General features: G+C 38.8%; 2 protein-coding genes across 2 annotated transcripts in view; one reads left to right on the top strand and one right to left on the bottom strand.

Moving 5' to 3' along the window:
• LOC132136868 (CD48 antigen-like) overlaps positions 1–22,461 on the bottom strand; it is a 452,450-nt gene that overhangs the window by 21,709 nt on the left and 408,280 nt on the right. The window lies entirely within an intron of this gene.
• Positions 6,848–8,271, top strand: LOC132136863 (GTPase IMAP family member 8-like). The gene is made up of 2 exons (XM_059547404.1): positions 6,848–7,479; positions 7,568–8,271. Exons 1-2 carry the CDS (start codon positions 6,903–6,905, stop codon positions 8,269–8,271), a joined length of 1,281 nt encoding a protein of 426 aa, XP_059403387.1. The 5' UTR covers positions 6,848–6,902.

The raw sequence follows: 22,461 nt of genomic DNA, 5'->3' as shown, positions 1-22,461 counted from the left end.
TCAGTATTTCAGGGTCTGCTGTCTCACTAAATAAGACGTGAACACATGAACAACATCTCCAGAACTGCTCTGACAGTCACTTCATGAGCATTTGACCGTTTGATTTGAGTAAAACTAGCGTCACATCACATACACAGAACTGTAAAGATACGTCAGACTATTGTAAAGGTACTGTAAAGACTATTGTTCAGCAGAATGTACATAGCCTACTACTAAAAATTTTTTTTTTAAGGTTTAATGACACAAAATTTCTTCCATGTTTTATTTTTAATAGTTAACCAAAAAGTTGTTAATTTTCAATAATTAAAAGATTAATTAAATTAATGTTTTATGTGTTTAATGTTTAATGTGCATCTCAGAAAATGCTTTATTTAAATGCACTTAATTCATCTGTCAGCTTTATTGTCATTGTTCACAGTACAAGTACAGAGAGGGAAACAATGGGTAATAATCAAATGTTTATTTTTGATGTATGCATTGCATTCTATGCATTTAAAAAATAAAAATCTAAAAAAGGAAACTTAGTTGTTAATTTTAAGAGACCCAGGAGTCTTATTTTCTCTTGCATAATTAATACTACACTTTAATTAAGCAAAAACACATTTTATCCGATTACTCGATTAATCAATGGAATTTTTGGTAGAATACTCGATTACTAAAATATTCGATAGCTACAGCCCTAATTAAATCTATATTCACTGAATGTAATAAAAAAAAAAAAAACATAAATATAGACAATATTGACTTGTAAATGATTAACTAACTGTCTGGTCAACATAAAGTTCTTTATTTGAAGCACAATTCTACAAGAAAGGTACCTGAAAAAGTGTTAGTGCTTAAAGTGCTTCACTGAGCTGAAATTAAACTTAAAACATCTCAAGATGATTGAAATAAAAAGAAAATCTAAATTAAGTGTTTCAATGGCTAAAAACTAATAGAGAGATACACCCACGATCAGATGATAAGAGCAGATCATTTGTAACTCTAATCTTCACTGTGTCTGAATGAAGGATGCTCTAGTGTCTGATCTGAACAACTGAACAGATCAGCTAGTAAAATAGTTCAGTTTGGTAGGTAATAGCAAAGTGATTAAATTTTTTTTTTTTTTTTTTTATCAAGTTAATTTAGAAAAATGTTTGGAGCATTTTTTGTTTGTTAAATATTATAATGTTTAGTTAAAGAAAAAAAGCTGCCAGTGGCAGACAGTGAGCCTATGTTTGATCAATTTAGCCTTCTCAAATCATCACGACTTGCCTAAAATAAAATCTATAGATATAAAACAGTTCAAGCATATAACAGTTTAAATGTTAGTCCCAGATAAATGTAAGCTATAAATAGTTAGTTTCAAATAGTTTGTGCAGAGACTCTTCAGGACATGGAGATGCAAGCGTGATCACTTGTTTTTTTTCAGTAGATACATCGTCATTTTTGCTCATAAAAGTAAGAGTAATACATCATTCATAACAGCAAAGGGTCTACTTTTATTTGTGTGCACTCACAATATCAAAAAAAGTTGTGCTTTCTGCCATGTCGTCTTTAATAGAAGTACAAAAATGAACCAACACTCAGTGAAAAAATTATTTACAGACATATTAAATGACATGATAAATATATCTATAGAAAGATTTAAGTGACAACTTAATAAAATTTATAAATTGAAAACAAAACTCTTTTATTATGATCATAATCTGTAAATATTTGTCTCTAAAGGCGCGTCTAATGATGAGATGATGAATCGTGATCAACTTCATCTTGTGACACAGACTCAGAAAACACTAGTTTATTAGTGAATAATTCAAATATCTTCTTACTATTTCCCCCTGTCATATTTATGGTAATTACTTTTGCCAGTGCTTTGCGACAAGCCTAAGCCTATTGCATGTATTTGAACGCAGAACTGTTCAGCTGTTGAATGACTGGTCACACCATTGGGAAATTAGGTCGCACTTTTTTCCTACATTCAATGTTAAATTGAAAAGAAAAATGAATGGAAAGTACATGAACCTGGCTAGAGATGCTGGGAGAGACTCTAGCTTCTGCAGGACTTCATAGGATGAGTGAATTCATACATTTATCATGAGTATTCAGTTATGAATGGAGAGTTTTATAACCTTATTTTATGAGATATGAATTACACATGTGCATTTTTGTCCTACAGTGCTTGACATCTTTAAAATGGAACAAACTAAAGGTTTAAACATGGTCCTTCTGGGGAAAACAGGAGCTGGGAAGAGTGCATCAGGAAACACAATCCTGGGACGACAAGCTTTCGTCTCAACGAAAAGGTCCAGATCTGTCACTCGAGATGTTGCTGTTGAATCTGGATCAGTCGGTATCTTTCCAGTCACTGTTTATGACACACCAGGATTATTTGACACAGAGCTGAGTGATCAAAGCGGAAGGAGACACGAGCGCTGCGTCTGAAATCTCATACTGCAAGGAGTCAGCAGTGTTTTGATTTGAGGGCGCGGGCAAACGTGAAGAGAACGTCGTGGTGTGTGTCCATTGCTGGCACACCACAACTAGGGCCCTATGATTTCCGCGATGCAGAAAACACGGAGGGAATCGCGGAATCCAGTCATAAAAACAGAATTTACAGTTTAACGCGGAATGGCACGGGATTTGCCAAATTATGAATGAATTCAACAAAAATAGGTCATTGCACTTACATCAAATCATGATATGGACTAATATCTGTAAATATTAAGCCGGAACAGTCTATTTAATCAGTATTTCAGGGTCTGCTGTCTCACTAAATAAGACGTGAACACATGAACAACATCTCCAGAACTGCTCTGACAGTCACTTCATGAGCATTTGACCGTTTGATTTGAGTAAAACTAGCGTCACATCACATACACAGAACTGTAAAGATACGTCAGACTATTGTAAAGGTACTGTAAAGACTATTGTTCAGCAGAATGTACATAGCCTACTACTAAAAATTTTTTTTTTAAGGTTTAATGACACAAAATTTCTTCCATGTTTTATTTTTAATAGTTAACCAAAAAGTTGTTAATTTTCAATAATTAAAAGATTAATTAAATTAATGTTTTATGTGTTTAATGTTTAATGTGCATCTCAGAAAATGCTTTATTTAAATGCACTTAATTCATCTGTCAGCTTTATTGTCATTGTTCACAGTACAAGTACAGAGAGGGAAACAATGGGTAATAATCAAATGTTTATTTTTGATGTATGCATTGCATTCTATGCATTTAAAAAATAAAAATCTAAAAAAGGAAACTTAGTTGTTAATTTTAAGAGACCCAGGAGTCTTATTTTCTCTTGCATAATTAATACTACACTTTAATTAAGCAAAAACACATTTTATCCGATTACTCGATTAATCAATGGAATTTTTGGTAGAATACTCGATTACTAAAATATTCGATAGCTACAGCCCTAATTAAATCTATATTCACTGAATGTAATAAAAAAAAAAAAAACATAAATATAGACAATATTGACTTGTAAATGATTAACTAACTGTCTGGTCAACATAAAGTTCTTTATTTGAAGCACAATTCTACAAGAAAGGTACCTGAAAAAGTGTTAGTGCTTAAAGTGCTTCACTGAGCTGAAATTAAACTTAAAACATCTCAAGATGATTGAAATAAAAAGAAAATCTAAATTAAGTGTTTCAATGGCCAACTCCTGTAGTTGGGTCTTCTTGATCTTTGGCCTTGGCTAAACCAGCTGGGCTCTCTCGAGCACCAGAATCTTCCAGACAATGTCAATGTCAATGTCACCTTTATTTATATAGCGCTTTAAACAAAATACATTGCGTCAAAGCAACTGAACAACATTCATTAGGAACACAGTGTCAATAATGCAAAAATGATAGTTAAAGGCAGTTCATCATTGGATTCAGTTATGTCATCTCTGTTCAATTAAATAATGTCTGTGCATTTATTTGCAATCAAGTCAACGATATCGCTGTAGATGAAGTGTCCCCAACTAAGCAAGCCAGAGGCGACAGCGGCAAGGAACCGAAACTCCATCGGTGACAGAATGGAGAAAAAAACCTTGGGAGAAACCAGGCTCAGTTGGGGGCCAGTTCTCCTCTGACCAGACGAAACCAGTAGTTCAATTCCAGGCTGCAGCAAAGTCAGATTGTGCAGAAGAATCATCTGTTTCCTGTGGTCTTGTCCTGGTGCTCCTCTGAGACAAGGTCTTTACAGGGGATCTGTATCTGGGGCTCTAGTTGTCCTGGTCTCCACTGTCTTTCAGGGATGTAGAGGTCCTTTCTAGGTGCTGATCCAGCATCTGGTCTGGATACGTACTGGATCCGGGTGACTGCAGTGGCCCTCTGATCTGGACACAGACTGGATCTGGTGGCCACGTTGACCTCGGAACAAGAGAGAAACAGACAAATATTAGCGTAAATGCCATTCTTCTAATGATGTAGCAAGTACATAGGGTGTTATGGGAAGTGTTTCCGGTTCCGGTTTACCTAATTAATGCAGCCTAAAAATCCTTTAACGGATTTGGATAATAAAAGCATATTAGTATGTTATGTGTATGCCAGGTTAAAGAGATGGGTCTTTAATCTAGATTTAAACTGCAAGAGTGTGTCTGCCTCCTGAACAATGTTAGGTAGGTTATTCCAGAGTTTAGGCGCCAAATAGGAAAAGGATCTGCCGCCTGCAGTTGATTTTGATATTCTAGGTATTATCAAATTGCCTGAGTTTTGAGAACGTAGCGGACGTAGAGGATTATAATGTAAAAGGAGCTCATTCAAATACTGAGGTGCTAAACCATTCAGGGCTTTATAAGTAATAAGCAATATTTTAAAATCTATGCGATGCTTGATAGGGAGCCAGTGCAGTGTTGACAGGACCGGGCTAATATGGTCATACTTCCTGGTTCTAGTAAGAACTCTTGTTGCTGCATTTTGAACTAGCTGTAGTTTGTTTACTAAGCGTGCAGAACAACCACCCAATAAAGCATTACAATAATCTTACCTTGAGGTCATAAATGCATGGATTAACATTTCTGCATTTGACATTGAGAGCATAGGCCGTAATTTAGATATATTTTTGAGATGGAAAAATGCAGTTTTACAAATGCTAGAAACGTGGCTTTCTAAGGAAAGATTGCGATCAAATAGCACACCTAGGTTCCTAACTGATGACGAAGAATTGACAGAGCAACCATCAAGTCTTAGACAGTGTTCTAGGTTATTACAAGCAGTTTTATTTACAGGTTATTACGAGTTTTTAGGTTCTATAATTAACACCTCTGTTTTTTCAGAATTTAGCAGTAAGAAATTACTCGTCATCCAGTTTTTTATATCGACTATGCAATCCATTAGTTTTTCAAATTGGTGTGTTTCACCGGGCTGCGAAGAAATATAGAGCTGAGTATCATCAGCATAACAGTGAAAGCTAACACCATGTTTCCTGATGATATCTCCCAAGGGTAACATATAAAGCGTGAAGAGTAGCGGCCCTAGTACTGAGCCTTGAGGTACTCCATACTGCACTTGTGATCGATAGGATACATCTTCATTCACTGCTACGAACTGATGGCGGTCATATAAGTACGATTTAAACCATGCTAATGCACTTCCACTGATGCCAACAAAGTGTTTAAGTCTATGCAAAAGAATGTTGTGGTCAATTGTGTCAAACGCAGCACTAAGATCCAATAAAACTAATAGAGAGATACACCCACGATCAGATGATAAGAGCAGATCATTTGTAACTCTAATCTTCACTGTGTCTGAATGAAGGATGCTCTAGTGTCTGATCTGAACAACTGAACAGATCAGCTAGTAAAATAGTTCAGTTTGGTAGGTAATAGCAAAGTGATTAAATTTTTTTTTTTTTTTTTTTATCAAGTTAATTTAGAAAAATGTTTGGAGCATTTTTTGTTTGTTAAATATTATAATGTTTAGTTAAAGAAAAAAAGCTGCCAGTGGCAGACAGTGAGCCTATGTTTGATCAATTTAGCCTTCTCAAATCATCACGACTTGCCTAAAATAAAATCTATAGATATAAAACAGTTCAAGCATATAACAGTTTAAATGTTAGTCCCAGATAAATGTAAGCTATAAATAGTTAGTTTCAAATAGTTTGTGCAGAGACTCTTCAGGACATGGAGATGCAAGCGTGATCACTTGTTTTTTTTCAGTAGATACATCGTCATTTTTGCTCATAAAAGTAAGAGTAATACATCATTCATAACAGCAAAGGGTCTACTTTTATTTGTGTGCACTCACAATATCAAAAAAAGTTGTGCTTTCTGCCATGTCGTCTTTAATAGAAGTACAAAAATGAACCAACACTCAGTGAAAAAATTATTTACAGACATATTAAATGACATGATAAATATATCTATAGAAAGATTTAAGTGACAACTTAATAAAATTTATAAATTGAAAACAAAACTCTTTTATTATGATCATAATCTGTAAATATTTGTCTCTAAAGGCGCGTCTAATGATGAGATGATGAATCGTGATCAACTTCATCTTGTGACACAGACTCAGAAAACACTAGTTTATTAGTGAATAATTCAAATATCTTCTTACTATTTCCCCCTGTCATATTTATGGTAATTACTTTTGCCAGTGCTTTGCGACAAGCCTAAGCCTATTGCATGTATTTGAACGCAGAACTGTTCAGCTGTTGAATGACTGGTCACACCATTGGGAAATTAGGTCGCACTTTTTTCCTACATTCAATGTTAAATTGAAAAGAAAAATGAATGGAAAGTACATGAACCTGGCTAGAGATGCTGGGAGAGACTCTAGCTTCTGCAGGACTTCATAGGATGAGTGAATTCATACATTTATCATGAGTATTCAGTTATGAATGGAGAGTTTTATAACCTTATTTTATGAGATATGAATTACACATGTGCATTTTTGTCCTACAGTGCTTGACATCTTTAAAATGGAACAAACTAAAGGTTTAAACATGGTCCTTCTGGGGAAAACAGGAGCTGGGAAGAGTGCATCAGGAAACACAATCCTGGGACGACAAGCTTTCGTCTCAACGAAAAGGTCCAGATCTGTCACTCGAGATGTTGCTGTTGAATCTGGATCAGTCGGTATCTTTCCAGTCACTGTTTATGACACACCAGGATTATTTGACACAGAGCTGAGTGATCATGAGATTCAGAAGAAATATGAAGAGGTTCTTCAGAGATGTGAATCAGATCCCTGTGTGTTTCTGCTGGTCATCAAAGCTGATAGATTCACTGAAGAAGAGAGAGAAACTGTGGAGAAGATCGAGAAACTGCTGGGAGAAGAGCGTCTGAAGAAAACCTGGATTCTCTTCACCAGAGGAGACGAACTGGAGGAGGACAACATGACAATAGAAGAATTCATCAATGAAACTGAAGAGCTAAAGAACCTCGTTCAGAAACATGATCAGAGATACCACGTGTTCAACAACAAGACAAAGGAACGAGCTGGACAAGTTCAAGAGTTTCTTATAAAAATATTTAAGACACACATGAACCGTTTGGGTGAGTATTATACAAATATTAATTATTTCTGACACTTTCTAATCAAAATGTATTTACTATGTAGCAATTTTTTTTCTTTGTTATGAAGAAGAAGTCCTAGAGACATTGAAGCAGAATCCGCTAATGAGGAAAACACCTAAAGGCACTGAACCAGACGCTCCTGCTGACTGTCTCTCATCCCGACGGCTTGTTCTTCTGGGTAAAAGTGGAGTTGGGAAGAGTGCAGCTGGAAACACAATCCTGGGACAGAGAGAGTTTAACTCTGTGATGAGTATGAGTTCAGTAAAGTGTGTATGTTCAGAGGAACATGCCACTGTTTCAGGCAGATCTGTGTCTTTAGTTGATACTCCTCCATTCTTTGACACACAGATGAGACCTGAAGAGTTAATGATGGAGATAGCCAGAAGTGTGTATTTATCCAGTCCTGGACCTCACGCTTTTCTCATTGTGTTGAGAGTAATAGACCGATTCACTGAACAGGAGCAGCAGATTCCTCAGATGATTGAGATGATGTTTGGTCAGGGAGTGTTAAAATACTCCTTCATTCTCTTCACTCATGGAGATCTGCTGGAAGATGAGCCCATAGAGAAACTCATTGTGGAGAACAGGAGATTAAGAGATCTAGTTCAGCAGTGTGGAGGCAGATATCACGTCTTCAACAATAAAGATCTGAACAACAGAGAGCAGGTGAATGATCTCCTGCAGAAGATTGACTCAATGATAGAGCAGAATGGAGGAGGACACTACAGTAATCAGATGTACGATATAACCCTTACCCCTTTTTGGACTTAAGTTATATATCAGAGTAGAGATGGCAAGGCTTGATATTAACTTAGGTAAAAGAAAGACTAGTTTGCTCTGGTTTACTCAGAAATACTTTGCTTATAATGTATTCACCAACCCAGAATCTCAAACGTTTGTATTATACAAAAACAAAACAAAATAATAAACAAGGTAGAAAACAGGAAAACATCAGTTACATCAGACATCAAACAAGAAAATTAAGCGTTTGGGAATCTTGACTGGAAAAATGAATTACAAAACTTAGCTGATGGTGAAGCCGACAAAGCTTGATAACGGATGAAATGTCCTTGCAAAAGTCCACACGTTTAAGTAGATAGTCACAATGTTGCAACTAGGAAAAGTGTCCTCCTGTCTTCCACAAGTGCAATCCAAACCCTCTAGTGCTCACGTTAAACGTCCAGGCATCATAATTCAAGCATCCAACCATAAAGCAGAACGTTAGCTGAAGCAAGTACTTTCACCCATGTAAGAAAGCACAGGAATAAAAAGGTCCATCTAAATAGACGACACATTCACAATTAGCATGAATAGACCAACGCTCAACACACTCCATATCATAGCTATACATTAAATAAATGTACACTCTGTTTTTGGTAATATTGAGAAAAAACCACTACTTACTGATTGACCACAAAGGAAACACATTCCTCAATCATAAGACCTTAAAAAGTCAAATGGAATAGCTCAAGGAAGCCATTGCTTCCTCTATCCACCTGCTTGCCTACTTCTTCAGGTATAGTACCTGGCTAAATACTCATCTATGAAGATGATTAGCGCCCCCTAATGGTGTGGAAAAATATAACCAGAGTCAAAGCTGTTACATACCCCTCCGCTCAGAGGAAAATTTGTCATAACCATGGCAAATTTTAAGATTCAGTACATGATAGGTGTCACATTTATCAGGATCTGAGATAAAAACAACTGCATAGTTTACAGGTCCCAACGTTTTCTTAACCCTTGCCGGACCTTTCCACTTGGCAGATAATTTAGCCATTACACCTTCCTCAGCTCTAGATAGGGGATGAGCCCGTACCCAGACCATATCTCCTTCCTGGAAATGAGTTGGCTTGTGACACTGGTCATAGTATTTCTTCTGTTTTGCCTGAGCTCGCTCCACGTTACACTTGACAATGTTAAGAAGTTCACTTTGTTTGTCAAGTGTGGAATAGGCAGGGTGACTAGGATCTGGCAGTCTCTGGAACGCACGCTCCATTGGGCCTTTAAGTCTTCTTCCTAGTGCTATTTCCGCAGGAGTGAATCCAGTGCTTTCATGAAAGGCAGTATTGAGGGCAAACCTGAATTCAGGAATCCATCTGTCCCATAATTTGTGATGGTCACCAACATATGAGGCAATCATTGTCTTCAGATTTCTGTTAACCTGCTCAGTAAGGTTAGTCTGGGGATGGTAAGCAGTTGTTAGTTTTTGAACAACGCCCCACTGTTTACACACAAAACTGAGAAGTTGAGAAGTAAACTGTGTGCCCCGATCAGACACTAGGTATGCTGGTGTGCCCCATCGAGTAAAAATCTCTTCCACCAAAATCCTTGCAATCTGCTGAGTTTTCGCTGATCTAAGTGGGAACATCTCCACCCACTTAGAACAGCAATCTACAATGACCATAAGGTACTCATTTTGCTTGCTGCTTTTAGGAAAAGGACCCATTAGGTCCACACCTAGCATGAAACCAGGTTCAACTACAGGTGTAGATTGCAACCGACCAGAGAGTTTAGAAGTCGTTGGTTTGTATCGTTGACATACCTGGCATTCTTTGCAGTAATTCCACACATCTTTCCTTATAGTTGGCCAGTAAACTGTTTCCAAAAGCCGGAGAAGATTTTTGAGCTTACCAAGATGACCACTAAGCGGATTATCATGTGCATACTGGATAAAAGCCCGACGATGTATTGGTGGAATGATGAGTTGAAGCTTCTGCCTGTTTTGTCCATCAGGAATACTTCTGAAAAGAAATCCATTTACAATTATATGATGTACTCTAGAAGTATCAGGAGATTGGGACTGGTCACGAATGGCAGAAACTATGTCTTGTATGTCTTGATCATTATTTTGGGCAACAGCAATCTGAGTTAGATCGACTGGCATGCTGGCAGATGGAGGTACTTGATTAAGGGCAACGAGATTTGGTGAGCTGTCGACGTTTGAGATTCTGGAAAGTACATCTGGTACTATATTACACTGACCCTTCCTGTACTTAACAACAAAGTGGAACCCTTGGAGCCGAATGGTCCACCTGATCAGACGTGATGATGGCTTGGGATGGTTAAAGGCCCACGTCAAAGCTGCATGATCAGTTACAATTTCAAATAGGCTTCCCTCTAAATAGGGTCGCCACTTTTCAACAGCCCACACAACTGCCAAGCACTCTTTTTCTGACACTGAATAGTCTTTGTCTGCCCCCCTCAATAACCGTGAGGCATAGGCAATGACACGCTCAGTTCCCTCTACCTCCTGGGTAAGTACAGCTCCTAAACCTACTTCACTCGCATCCGTCTGGACTCTAAAAGGTTTCTCGAGATCAGGTGCTGCCAGAATGGGGGCTTGGGTTAAATCCATCTTGAGTAGATCCAACGATTGCTGACACTGCTCTGACCAAATCCAGGTTGTATTTTTTTGTTTTAATGCATGAAGGGGTGCTGCTTTTTCTGAGAAGTTGGGAATGAATCTATGATACCAACCGGCTAATCCTAAGAATCTTTGTACTTCTTTCAGGGATTGAGGCGTGGGAAATGATCGAATAGCTGAAACTTTGTCCGGATCAGTTCTTATTCCGTCTCCTGAAACTAGGTGACCAAGAAACTTAATAGATTTCTGAATAAAATTGCATTTTTTCATATTGAGGGTGAGACCAGCTTTGGATAGGCAATGGAATACCTGCTGGATGTGCTTGAAGTGCTCTTGTTCGTCTTTGGAGTAGATCACCACATCGTCAATGTATATCATACAGCATTTCCCCTTCAGATCTCTAAGCACATGCTCCATTAATCTTTGGAAAGATGCTGCCGCATTTTTGAGGCCGAAAGGTAAACGTTGGAACTCATAGAACCCTGATGAAGTCACAAAGGCTGTTTTATGAATGCTGTCATGATCCATGTCTAGTTGCCAATACCCACTTTTCAGATCAAGGGTACTGAACACGGAGGCCCCATGCATAGACTCCAGAATGTCTTGAATCTGAGGCATTGGGTACGCATCCAAAGGTGTCTTGGCATTAAGACCCCGATAGTCCACACAAAAACGTGTCCCACCGTCTTTCTTTGGTACCACAACTACCGGTGAAGCCCAAGACGAGGTAGATGGACGTACGATATGTTTATCTAACATCTCTTTTACCTGTTCATCAATGAAAGCTTGCTTCTCCTTTGACACTCGATAAGCTCTTTTCCTTACAGGCACCTCATCAGTGGTAAGGATTCGATGCTTAACCAATGTTGTATGACCGATGTCATGAGTACAAACTGTGGGCCAACCCAACATCAGACCCAGCAGGTACTGCCAAGTCAGAATCGTTCATTATGTAGAATTCAACCTCTACTGGAACATCATGCAATTTTGTTATCCAGAGTACTTTCCCGACGGCAGCTTGATGATGGCCATTGGCCAGAAGAAAAGTTTGCCCTCCGCTTGATAACAAAACTTCCTCCTGACAAAACTGCTTCCAAAGGGACATTTGCATTAAAGATAAAGTACTTCCAGTATCAACAAGTGCAGCTATCCGTTTACCTTGAATGTTAAGCGGGATGGTGAGATTTCTGGGATTAGGTTGCCAATCCTCTTTAATGTTTTGCACCACTCTAGTATAGGATGGAGTGTTTCTTTTTTGTGACTCCTGACCCACGACATTCTTCTTCCGCTGCTCATCAGCGTTCATCATGTTCCAGTACTTCTTTGACTCACCAATGTCTCTTTCAACTTGCATTCCAATCCGAACCAGTTCGTGGACTGACTGCAGGTTCCCTCTTAAAAGACTGGCAAGCCGAGGGTTGCAGTTCCTCAATATGGCCTGAATCATCTCCTTTTCAGCCATTCCCTTTTTCCACCTTAAACACAAGGCACGGTAATGGAAAGCGTAGTCTCTAAAACTTTCATTCACACCGTGCCTCCTTTCCATGAGCTTTCTCATGGCCACTACCTCATAATCTTCATTTAAGAAGGCTTGAAGAAAAGACTCTTTAAACTGCTGCCAATCATGGACTCTTTTCTTCTCCGCAGTCCACCAATCTTTGGCTGTATGACTCAAAACAGCAGTAAGGGAAGCTATCGTTTCTTCATCTGTTAATGGGCGGACAGCAAAATACTCCTCACAGCGTTCAATGAAAGCAAGTGGGTCTTCCTCTGGGTGATTGCTGAATTTAGGGAATTCAAGCTTGACAGGTGGATTAAACTGGCTTCCTGACATAATATCAGCAGTACAGTAGGTATGAGAATGGATGTCTTTGGCAGACTTGTGTATAACAGGTCTACCTGACATTGATGAGGGGTTGAACTTGTTGGGTGGTACATCTGTAGTTTACGATCTATCTGCTTGTCTCGCCTTTTTTAGACAATCCACCATAGATTTACCCAGATCTTGCACAAGCATCTCTAGATATTTTTTCACCCTTCCACACTCACGATCAAGATGATATGACACTTTTTCCTCAGTAGATCTAAACCGTTCCTCACAATCCTGTACGGACATTTGCTCTCTCACCTGCTGTTGAAGGTTACTGACACTTCTTTCCAAAGCATCAATGCGATTTCTAAGCTCCTTAATTATGGTTGATTTAGACTCTGGTTCTGTAGTCTCAGGATCTTCATAGACCTCTGGGGGTGGAGGGGGTGGTAGTTGAAAAACTTCAGGATCTTCCACATCAGCTCCATATTCCTCATCTGAAATATATAAATCGCTAAAAGTATTGATCAGCTCCTTTAATGGCTCTCGATGTGCTCCAAACGATGATGCTGAAAAGTCTGGGTCGGGTACAGGAACATCCCCTTCGAAAGCCTTTGAACTAGACATGATTTAATTGAAACCAATCAGTAGCAAACAAGTACCTTAAAGCCTTCCCGGTCCCTGTTCGGGCACCATTTATATAACCCTTACCCCTTTTTGGACATAAGTTATATATCAGAGTAGAGATGGCAAGACTTGATATTAACTTAGGTAAAAGAAAGACTAGTTTGCTCTGGTTTACTCAGAAATACTTTGCTTATAATGTATTCACCAACCCAGAATCTCAAACGTTTGTATTATACAAAAACAAAACAAAATAATAAACAAGGTAGAAAACAGGAAAACATCAGTTACATCAGACATCAAACAAGAAAATTAAGCGTTTGGGAATCTTGACTGGAAAAATGAATTACAAAACTTAGCTGATGGTGAAGCCGACAAAGCTTGATAACGGATGAAATGTCCTTGCAAAAGTCCACACGTTTAAGTAGATAGTCCCAATGTTGCAACTAGGAAAAGTGTCCTCCTGTCTTCCACAAGTGCAATCCAAACCCTCTAGTGCTCACGTTAAACGTCCAGGCATCATAATTCAAGCATCCAACCATAAAGCAGAACGTTAGCTGAAGCAAGTACTTTCACCCATGTAAGAAAGCACAGGAATAAAAAGGTCCATCTAAATAGACAACACATTCACAATTAGCATGAATAGACCAACGCTCAACACACTCCATATCATAGCTATACATTAAATAAATGTACACTCTGTTTTTGGTAATATTGAGAAAAAACCACTACTTACTGATTGACCACAAAGGAAACACATTCCTCAATCATAGGACCTTAAATAGTCAAATGGAATAGCTCAAGGAAGCCATTGCTTCCTCTATCCACCTGCTTGCCTACTTCTTCAGGTATAGTACCTGGCTAAATACTCATCTATGAAGATGATTAGCGCCCCCTAATGGTGTGGAAAAATATAACCACTAAGGTAACAGAGTTAAAGCTGTTACAACGATGATGCTCAGAGATTCAGACCAGAAGAAGAAGAGCAGAGAAAACAACAAGAAGAGAAACAAAGACAAGAAGAGATTGAGAGAGTGAGAAAAGAGATAGAGCAGAGAGTCAGAGCAGAGATGGAAGCTAAGAGACAAAGAGATGAAGAGCAGCGAAAACAACAAGAGGAGAGACAAAGACAAGACAGGATAGAAGAGAAACAAACAAGAGGTGGATTTAAACATTTTTTTACCAAGCATGCTAAATATGTTGTTGCTGCTCCTCTCGTTATTCTTGCTGCACCTGTTGTTGCTGCTGGAGCTGTTGCTTGAGCTGCTGTTGGTGTTGCTGCTGTTGTTGGAGGTGTTGTTGGAGATGCTGCTGCTGCTGCTGCTGCTTCTGGAGATGCTCTTGGAGCTGCTATTAATCAGATGAGACAGAGAAAGGATGAGGAGAGAAAACAAAAAGAGAAGAAATAAATACAAGATGAGATTGAAAGAAACAGAGCAGTGATCTCTGGAGACAGAGAGAGAGAGAGAGATGAACGGAGGAGCAGTAAGAGAGCTGCTGAAGAACTGCAGAATAAAAGCGTGTCATGCAGCAGAACAGCTGGAAATGAACCGCTTTATCCAGCGGATGAGACACAGAGATCGGTGGCAGTCCGGTAAGAACATGCAGACTCAATGTATTATTATATAACATGTGTTCCTTCAGTGTAATCTGTGTCCACACAGGTCTGAACCCGTCACCATCAGAGCTATTCAACACATTTAAACACTAGTCTCAGTGTTTTGGATGCATTCTTACTGTTTCTCATTGATTTTCTGCTGTTGTTAAAGCAGTAACGATGTTCTCCAGCAATCTTTTATCAGCTTCCATGCTTTCAGACATTTGTTTGACCTTCGTCTCTCCTACTCATGTTTATTAACTTCTCTTACTATTCATTATGATCACGGTTATCATTCTCATTTAGGATAAAACATCTCGTGCATTTCCTGCGTTAAACCACACAAAAACATTTGCTTTAGTAAATGCTACTTGTTTATTTCTACAATCAGTGTCATTTATTTTCAGCTAGAACTCAAGTGTGCAGAAGGTGAGAGGAGATGGATCTCAAGCTGAAACAAAATGCAGGTTTGTACTATATCTTTATGATCTACTTAAAGAGAGAGTTCGACCAACTAACAGTTTCTGAACCCCATTGAGCCCCATAGTATTTTTATAATTAATTAATTTATTTTTACTACTTCCTACTATGGAAGTCCATGGGGCTTAGCAGCTGTTTAATTACCAATATTCCTCTGTATATATATCTCAGACAAATGTCAAGAGTGTGTTGTAATGTGTGTTAGTGGAAGGAGAGTGAGCAGGTCTAGCAGTCAGTAGAGTAAAGAGTTAATGTGCTCTAAACGATCATCCATCATTGTCTGGTGTCTTTGTGATGATGTTTGCAGATGCTGTTCCCTGATTGTACACCACTGCTCTGCACTAACACACACAACAGTAATAATAATAATCATTCCAGAAAACTCAAGACAGCCAAAACCTACAAAACTGGTGACATCTTCTGACATATGGTGGTATAAAAATCAAATTATAGATTTTTATCCTTTTTTTATCTTCTGTCCATTCTGGTGACAAACTTCCCTTACGAAAAATAACCATGGTTTTATTATAGTAAAACTGTAGTAAACCATGGTTTTTTTGGCGTGTTGACTACCATTTGTATAACCACAGATTTACTACACATACCATGGTTAAACCATGGTTAATATAGCAAAACCATGGTTCATATGTGGTTACCATGGTTTAACTATAGGAACCATGGTTTTTTGGTTTTATTTGTAGTAAAACCATGGTTAATTTTCGTAAGGGTTATGAGAAATACCAAGCACTTGTACTGCTCAGATTAAGGAAACTATATATATATATATATATATATATATATATATATAAATGAAAAGATTTTGTCCATCCTGAAGGATGCTTGAGAGATAAAGTGCCAGGGCTTTTATTATGTCATCTTTTGTGTCAGAAAATGTCTTTTTATAAACTTAATAGTTTAGTAAAATAACTTAATAGAAATAGTTTGGTACAATCAGGAAGAATAAGACCCAGACAAATAAAATCATCCTCAACAGTTCATCACACACGTGATATTAAGGCATATTTACACACTGTTTAATGAGGAACGCATTTAAATTCATTATAACAATGTTATGAGATGAACGTTTTAAATATAACGTTTTGAATATATTAAAATATTTAAATAACTCAGTTTATACTTAAAAAATGAAACAAGTCACTGTGTTTCTCACTGAATCATTCATTCAATCGATTAGTTCAAACAGCTGATTCATTAGGAATGACTCTCTTTATGAATGAGTCATTGAATCATTGACTCAGAAACAGATTAATTCATCAAGGAAACAGTGCTGTGTTTTCTTGGAGATGTGCAGTGGTTAATCTATGAACAGAAACTTGAGTCTGATTTCACGGTCTGTTCTGTGAGGAGCAGCACACACTGATAGAGAAGCTTTTCTATTGGCTGCAGTCTGCAGAGATGATGGCCAATCACAAAAGAGAGCATTGCACAGTGAACCACAGACACTGATCGTGGCAGGCATCCTAGCAAACATAGCAGCTTATGTCTTCAGTGACACAGTGGAGAAAGACAGCGCATGTGAATCAGTATCAGTGTTGAATCGTGATTATGATTATGACAGCAGCCTAATATTCCTGCTGTCTGGGGTTTTAATGTTGATCAAACACAAGACGAGCAAGAAATCATCTTGTAGCTTGTAGTTTATTTGTTCTTATGATATTATTGTTTCACAGATGTCCTGTTTTCACTGAACACAGCACACAGAGAACCGTACCAAAACTAGATCCTAAAACCATGATAAAAGCAGAACTGTGTGTAATTTGAAGTGTTAAACTACTAATAATGTAGCATCCCTGTAGGTCCATTCAGAATCAGGTGTGTGTGTGTGTGTGTGTGTGTGTGTGGTGCTTTACTAACATCAGACTGCACATGGCACACAGGTCCGTGTACTTGTTGGCCAACAGATTTTCGTTTTAAAAGGAAAAAAACAAAAACGAAAAACGGCTCGTTTCCCAGTTTCCATTAGTAAATAGGAAAACAAAAAACGGAAAACAATCCATTTTTCCTTTTTTCTTTTGATATTAAAAGACGGAAAACGGAAAACAGTCTCGTTATCCGATTGTGTTTATAGATGGAAATCGGAAATCAAAATAGGCAAGGCAAGGCAAGGCAAGTTTATTTATATAGCACATTTCATACACAATGGTAATTCAAAGTGCTTTACATAAAAGAAAGTAAAATAATAATGAAGAAAAACAATAACAAGAATAAAACAAGCAATTTTAAAACTTAAAAAATTATTAAAACTGTACTTATTTAAAATTAGTTTAAAACAGTTAGAAAATGATTTTACATAAAAAGAAATAAAAAAAAACAGTGAAAATATATATTTCAATCAGTTCGGACATTGCACAGTGCTCATTCAATAAATGCACAGCTAAACAGATGAGTTTTAAGTCTAGATTTAAATGTGACTAGTGTTTTAGCACATCTGATCTCTTCTGGAAGCTGATTCCAGCTGCGGGCAGCATAGTAACTAAAGGAGGACTCCCCTTGTTTTGTGTGAACCCTTGGTATTTCTAACTGACTCGATCCTAATGAACTGAGTGGTCTGTTAGGCTTATTTTCAGTGAGCATATCAGAAATATATTTCGGTCCTAGGTCATTTGGTGACTTATATATGAGTAAAAGTACTTTAAAATCAATCCTAAATGTAACTGGAAGCCAGTGTAAGGACCTGAGGACTGGTGTGATATGCTCAGATTTTCTGGTTCTAGTCAGAATCCTGGCAGCAGTGTTCTGGATGAGCTGCAGCTGTCTAATGGTCTTTTTGGGAAGGCCGGGTTAGGAGTCCATTACAATAGTCCACCCTGCTGGTGATGAAGGCATGAACGAGTTTCTCCAAGTCTTGGCTGGAAACAAAAGATCTAATTCTTGCAATGTTTTTTAAATGATAGTATGCTGATTTAGTTACTGCTTTGACATGACTATTGAAACTAAGGTCTGTCTCCAGAATCACACCAAGATTCCCGACTTGATTATTAGTTGTTTGACCCCTGGAGTCAAGGTATGCATTCACCTTGAACACTTCATCTTTGTTTCCAAATGCAATGACTTCAGTTTTTTCCTTGTTTAACTGAAGAAAGTTCTGGCACATCCAACTATTAATTTCATCAATGCATTGGTAGAGGGAGTAAATTTTTTTTTTTTTTTTTTTTTTTTTTTTTTTTTTTTAATTTGATAGGGACAATGCTCATTGATCAACAGACAAGTTACTTGCTGTAAACAAGCCAGATTTAGCTACAAGTGCTAGTTTCCATCTGTTGTCCCTAGCCAGATCTTAACAGGCACCCTAAAATACAAAAGTCAATAAAGATACACTAAAATACAGTAGCAATGTAATAAATACAGCAGAAATTTTAAAACAATATGGGCATACTCTCAAACAGACAATATGTTGTTCACATCATCAACCCTCAACTTAATTACAGTATAAAGTAGATACAGTATATGAACAAATAATAAAAAAATATACATACATACATACACATATACACACACATATATATATATATATATACATATATATATACATACACATACATATATATATATACACATACACATACATACATGTTCATAAACTTAAACATTTGGTGTATGGTTACAATTATAATTATCCCTAATCCAAGATTTAAGCTGGTTTTTAAAAGAGGAGAGACTATTACACTCCCTTAACTCATTGGGTAGGCTATTCCAAAAAATTGTAGCTCTGACAGAAAAGGCTGTATTTCCAATCCTACTTTTTCTATATTGAACTATGCAGTCCCCTCTGGTGGTTGCTCTGGTTACTCTATTGACCCTATCCTTCTGTTTTATAAACTGGCACAGTGGTGGTGGAGCAAGCCCACGGAGTACCTTAAAGACAAGACATGCGTCAGCAAAGTGTCTGAAGTTTTCAAAGCTAAACATATTGTGTTTTTTGATTATGTGACAATGATGATAGCTATTAGCCTTACAGTCCAATGTCTTTAATGCCTGTTTATAGAGTGACTCCAATGGTTGCAATGTTGTTTTATTGGCTTGCGACCAGCTTGTTAAACAATAAGAAAAATGTGATAAGATCATCGCATGCAAGAAAAGCTTTGCAGCCTTCAATGGTAGATATGATCTTATATGCTTAAAATTTGCAAGATTAAATTTAACAATATTGGCAACCTTTTTTGTATGCTTTTTAAAGGAGAGTTGTGAGTCTAGGATGATTCCCAGATATTTAAAGTCAGATACCACTCTAACCTTATCTTGGTTAACAATTACCTCAGGGTCATAAGTCACAGTAGTTTGTTTTGTAAAATACATACATACTGTTTTACTTATGTTCAGATGTAAGCATGAATTAGTTAGCCATATGGATACCTTGCTCATGGCCTCAGTCAGTTGGTGTGCAGCTTGTTGTTTATTTTTAGCATGCACGTAGAGGACTGTGTCATCTGCATACATTTGTAAATGTACAGATGGACAAACAGTGGGCAGGTAATTTATATAGAGACTGAACAAAAGGGGGCCCAGTATAGATCCTTGAGGGACACCTATTCTAGAGTTTAGATATGTGGATTGAGTGTTGTTAATGCGTGTGCTTTGTTTTCTGTCAGTTAAATATGATTTCATCCATTTAATTGCATTCCCACAGAAATTAAAGTAGGATAATTTTGACAAAAGAACGTCATGATCGACGGTGTCAAATGCTTTTTTGAAATCTAAAAATATTGCACCCACCACGCCTCCTTTATCTAGATTCATTTTGATGTTCTCGATAAAAAAGCAGTTGGCTGTTTCCGTGGAGTGATTACTTCGAAAGCCAAACTGCATTGGGTGCAGTGGTGTATGGCCTTTACTAAGATGAGCAGTCAGCTGTTTCGCCACCCATTTCTCTACTACCTTGGATATTACAGGTAGTATACTGATGGGCCTATAGTTCTCTACTAGTGTTTTATCACCGGCCTTGAAAATGGGGGTTACCACGGCTGTTTTCCAGGAACTTGGGAAAATACCTTGTTTAATTGATAAATTGATGAAATGTGTAAGAGGTATAATTAAAGACTGTTTATGAGTTTTAAAAAAATACAGAATCAAGACCAAAAGCATCTTTAGCTTTTGAGTTCCTTAGTGAATTTATCATATTCTCTACCTCAAGTTCACTAATTTCCTCAATTCTAAAAACTGGTTTGTCATTATCAATAGGAATGCTCACTATATTACTAGTAATGCACTTCTGTGCCAGTTCCTCAACTGATTGGATAAAAAATTTGTTAAAAGTGCTTGCTATAATATCTTCTTCTCTGGTTATGATTCCATTTAATTTCAGTTCAAGTGCCGGTGCGCAGTGCTGAGTATCTTTACCAATTAATTTATTAAGATTGTTCCAGATTAATTTCCCATCTCCCTTTGCATCATCAATTACTTTTATATAGAAATCTGCTTTGGCTTTCCTTATGTTCCTTACTACTCTATTTCTGAGGGATGTATAGCTATACCAGTCACTTCTGAGTCCTGACTTAAGTGCAATCTTTAGTGAGGAGTCTCTGTCCCTCATCTGTTTCCAGAGAGCCTCATTGAGCCAAGGTTGAGAATTTTTCTGTCTTGGTCTGTGTGACATTCTTCTGTTATATAAGGATATTATAGTATTAATAGTGCTTGAAAACATATTGCAACTGTTCTCTATATCTTTGTAACGATAAACAACCTTCATATTCATCCGGAAGAAGGAGGCGGGAACCGGCGAACAATCAAAAACATTTTAATAACAAAATAAACACAAAACAGCGCACCAGCCCCTCACGGACGACTGGTGCGCATAAAATAAAAACCAAAACACAACTAAAAGCCCAGGCCTGGTCCTCTCTCGTCCTTCACTGTCGTCGCTCCAGTTTTATATCCTTCCATCTCCTCCATGGGCCTCGAGACCGGTGGGACGAACAGGTGTAGTTCATCTCCAATCACTCCCCCGGCCTCGCTCCCATGTCCCTCGGCCCCGCCCCACTCGTCACATACCCCCATCGCCCCTCGCAGGCCGGGGGGTACTCCCGAGACTGCGCTCTACTCCCCCCCCCCCCCTCCCTCCGGGGGGGCCGCTCCCGGGGACCTGCGGGAACCTGGGGGTAGGACAGGCGAGGCGAGAGAAAAGGAGATGGAAGGAGGAGCGACAGAGACGAGAGAGGGGAGAGAGGAAAAAAAAAAAAAAAAATTCCGGTTCCCAGACGCACCGCTGCTCGGCCCTCCACCAGCTGGGCGATCTCCTCCGCGGTGCCTGGCGGTGGCACTGGACGGCCCTCGGCGGACGGCACGACACTCCTCCGCCGCCCGGTGGACGGCGACGGCTCCTCCGGTTTTGGGCAGCCGGCAGGAGTCCCCCGTTCCCTGCTCCTCCCCGTTCCGGCGGAGGCAGCAGGCTCCGGCCACCTGGCGAACGGCGCCGACTCCTCCGCTCCCTCACGGACGGCAGCCGTCTCTCCACATCGTGGGCGGCCGGTAGCGAGCTCGCCCGTCCCCGGCAACTCGCTCCAGTCCACCGCCTCGAGCGTCCATGGCGGCACACTCCTCGCCAGCTCGATGGCACCGCGGATTCACCACAGCGGCGAGGGATCTTCAGCAGCGCGTCCCTCCTTCTCCCGGGCTTCGGCACCACTGTAACGATATCAACCTTCATATTCATCCGGAAGAAGGAGGCGGGAACCGGCGGACAATCAAAAACATTTTAATAACAAAATAAACACAAAACAGCGCACCAGCCCCTCACGGACGACTGGTGCGCATAAAATAAAAACCAAAACACAACTAAAAGCCCAGGCCTGGTCCTCTCTCGTCCTTCACTGTTGTCGCTCCAGTTTTATATCCTTCCATCTCCTCCATGGGCCTCGAGACCGGTGGGACGAACAGGTGTAGTTCATCTCCAATCACTCCCCCGGCCTCGCTCCCATGTCCCTCGGCCCCGCCCCACTCGTCACAATCTTCAATAACCAGAAGATCAGTCCAGTCGATATCATTTAAGGCAGATTTGAATTTGTCCATATCATTTTTAGGAATACTCAATTGATGTTGTTTCACTATGATTGTTTTCTTAAAACGTTT

Source organism: Carassius carassius, unplaced genomic scaffold, assembly GCF_963082965.1.
Source record: "Carassius carassius unplaced genomic scaffold, fCarCar2.1 SCAFFOLD_56, whole genome shotgun sequence".
In the NCBI taxonomy this organism is placed as follows: Eukaryota; Metazoa; Chordata; class Actinopteri; order Cypriniformes; family Cyprinidae; genus Carassius; species Carassius carassius.
Note: the sequence above shows the minus strand (reverse complement) of the source record. Positions and strands in the feature narration are given on the sequence as shown.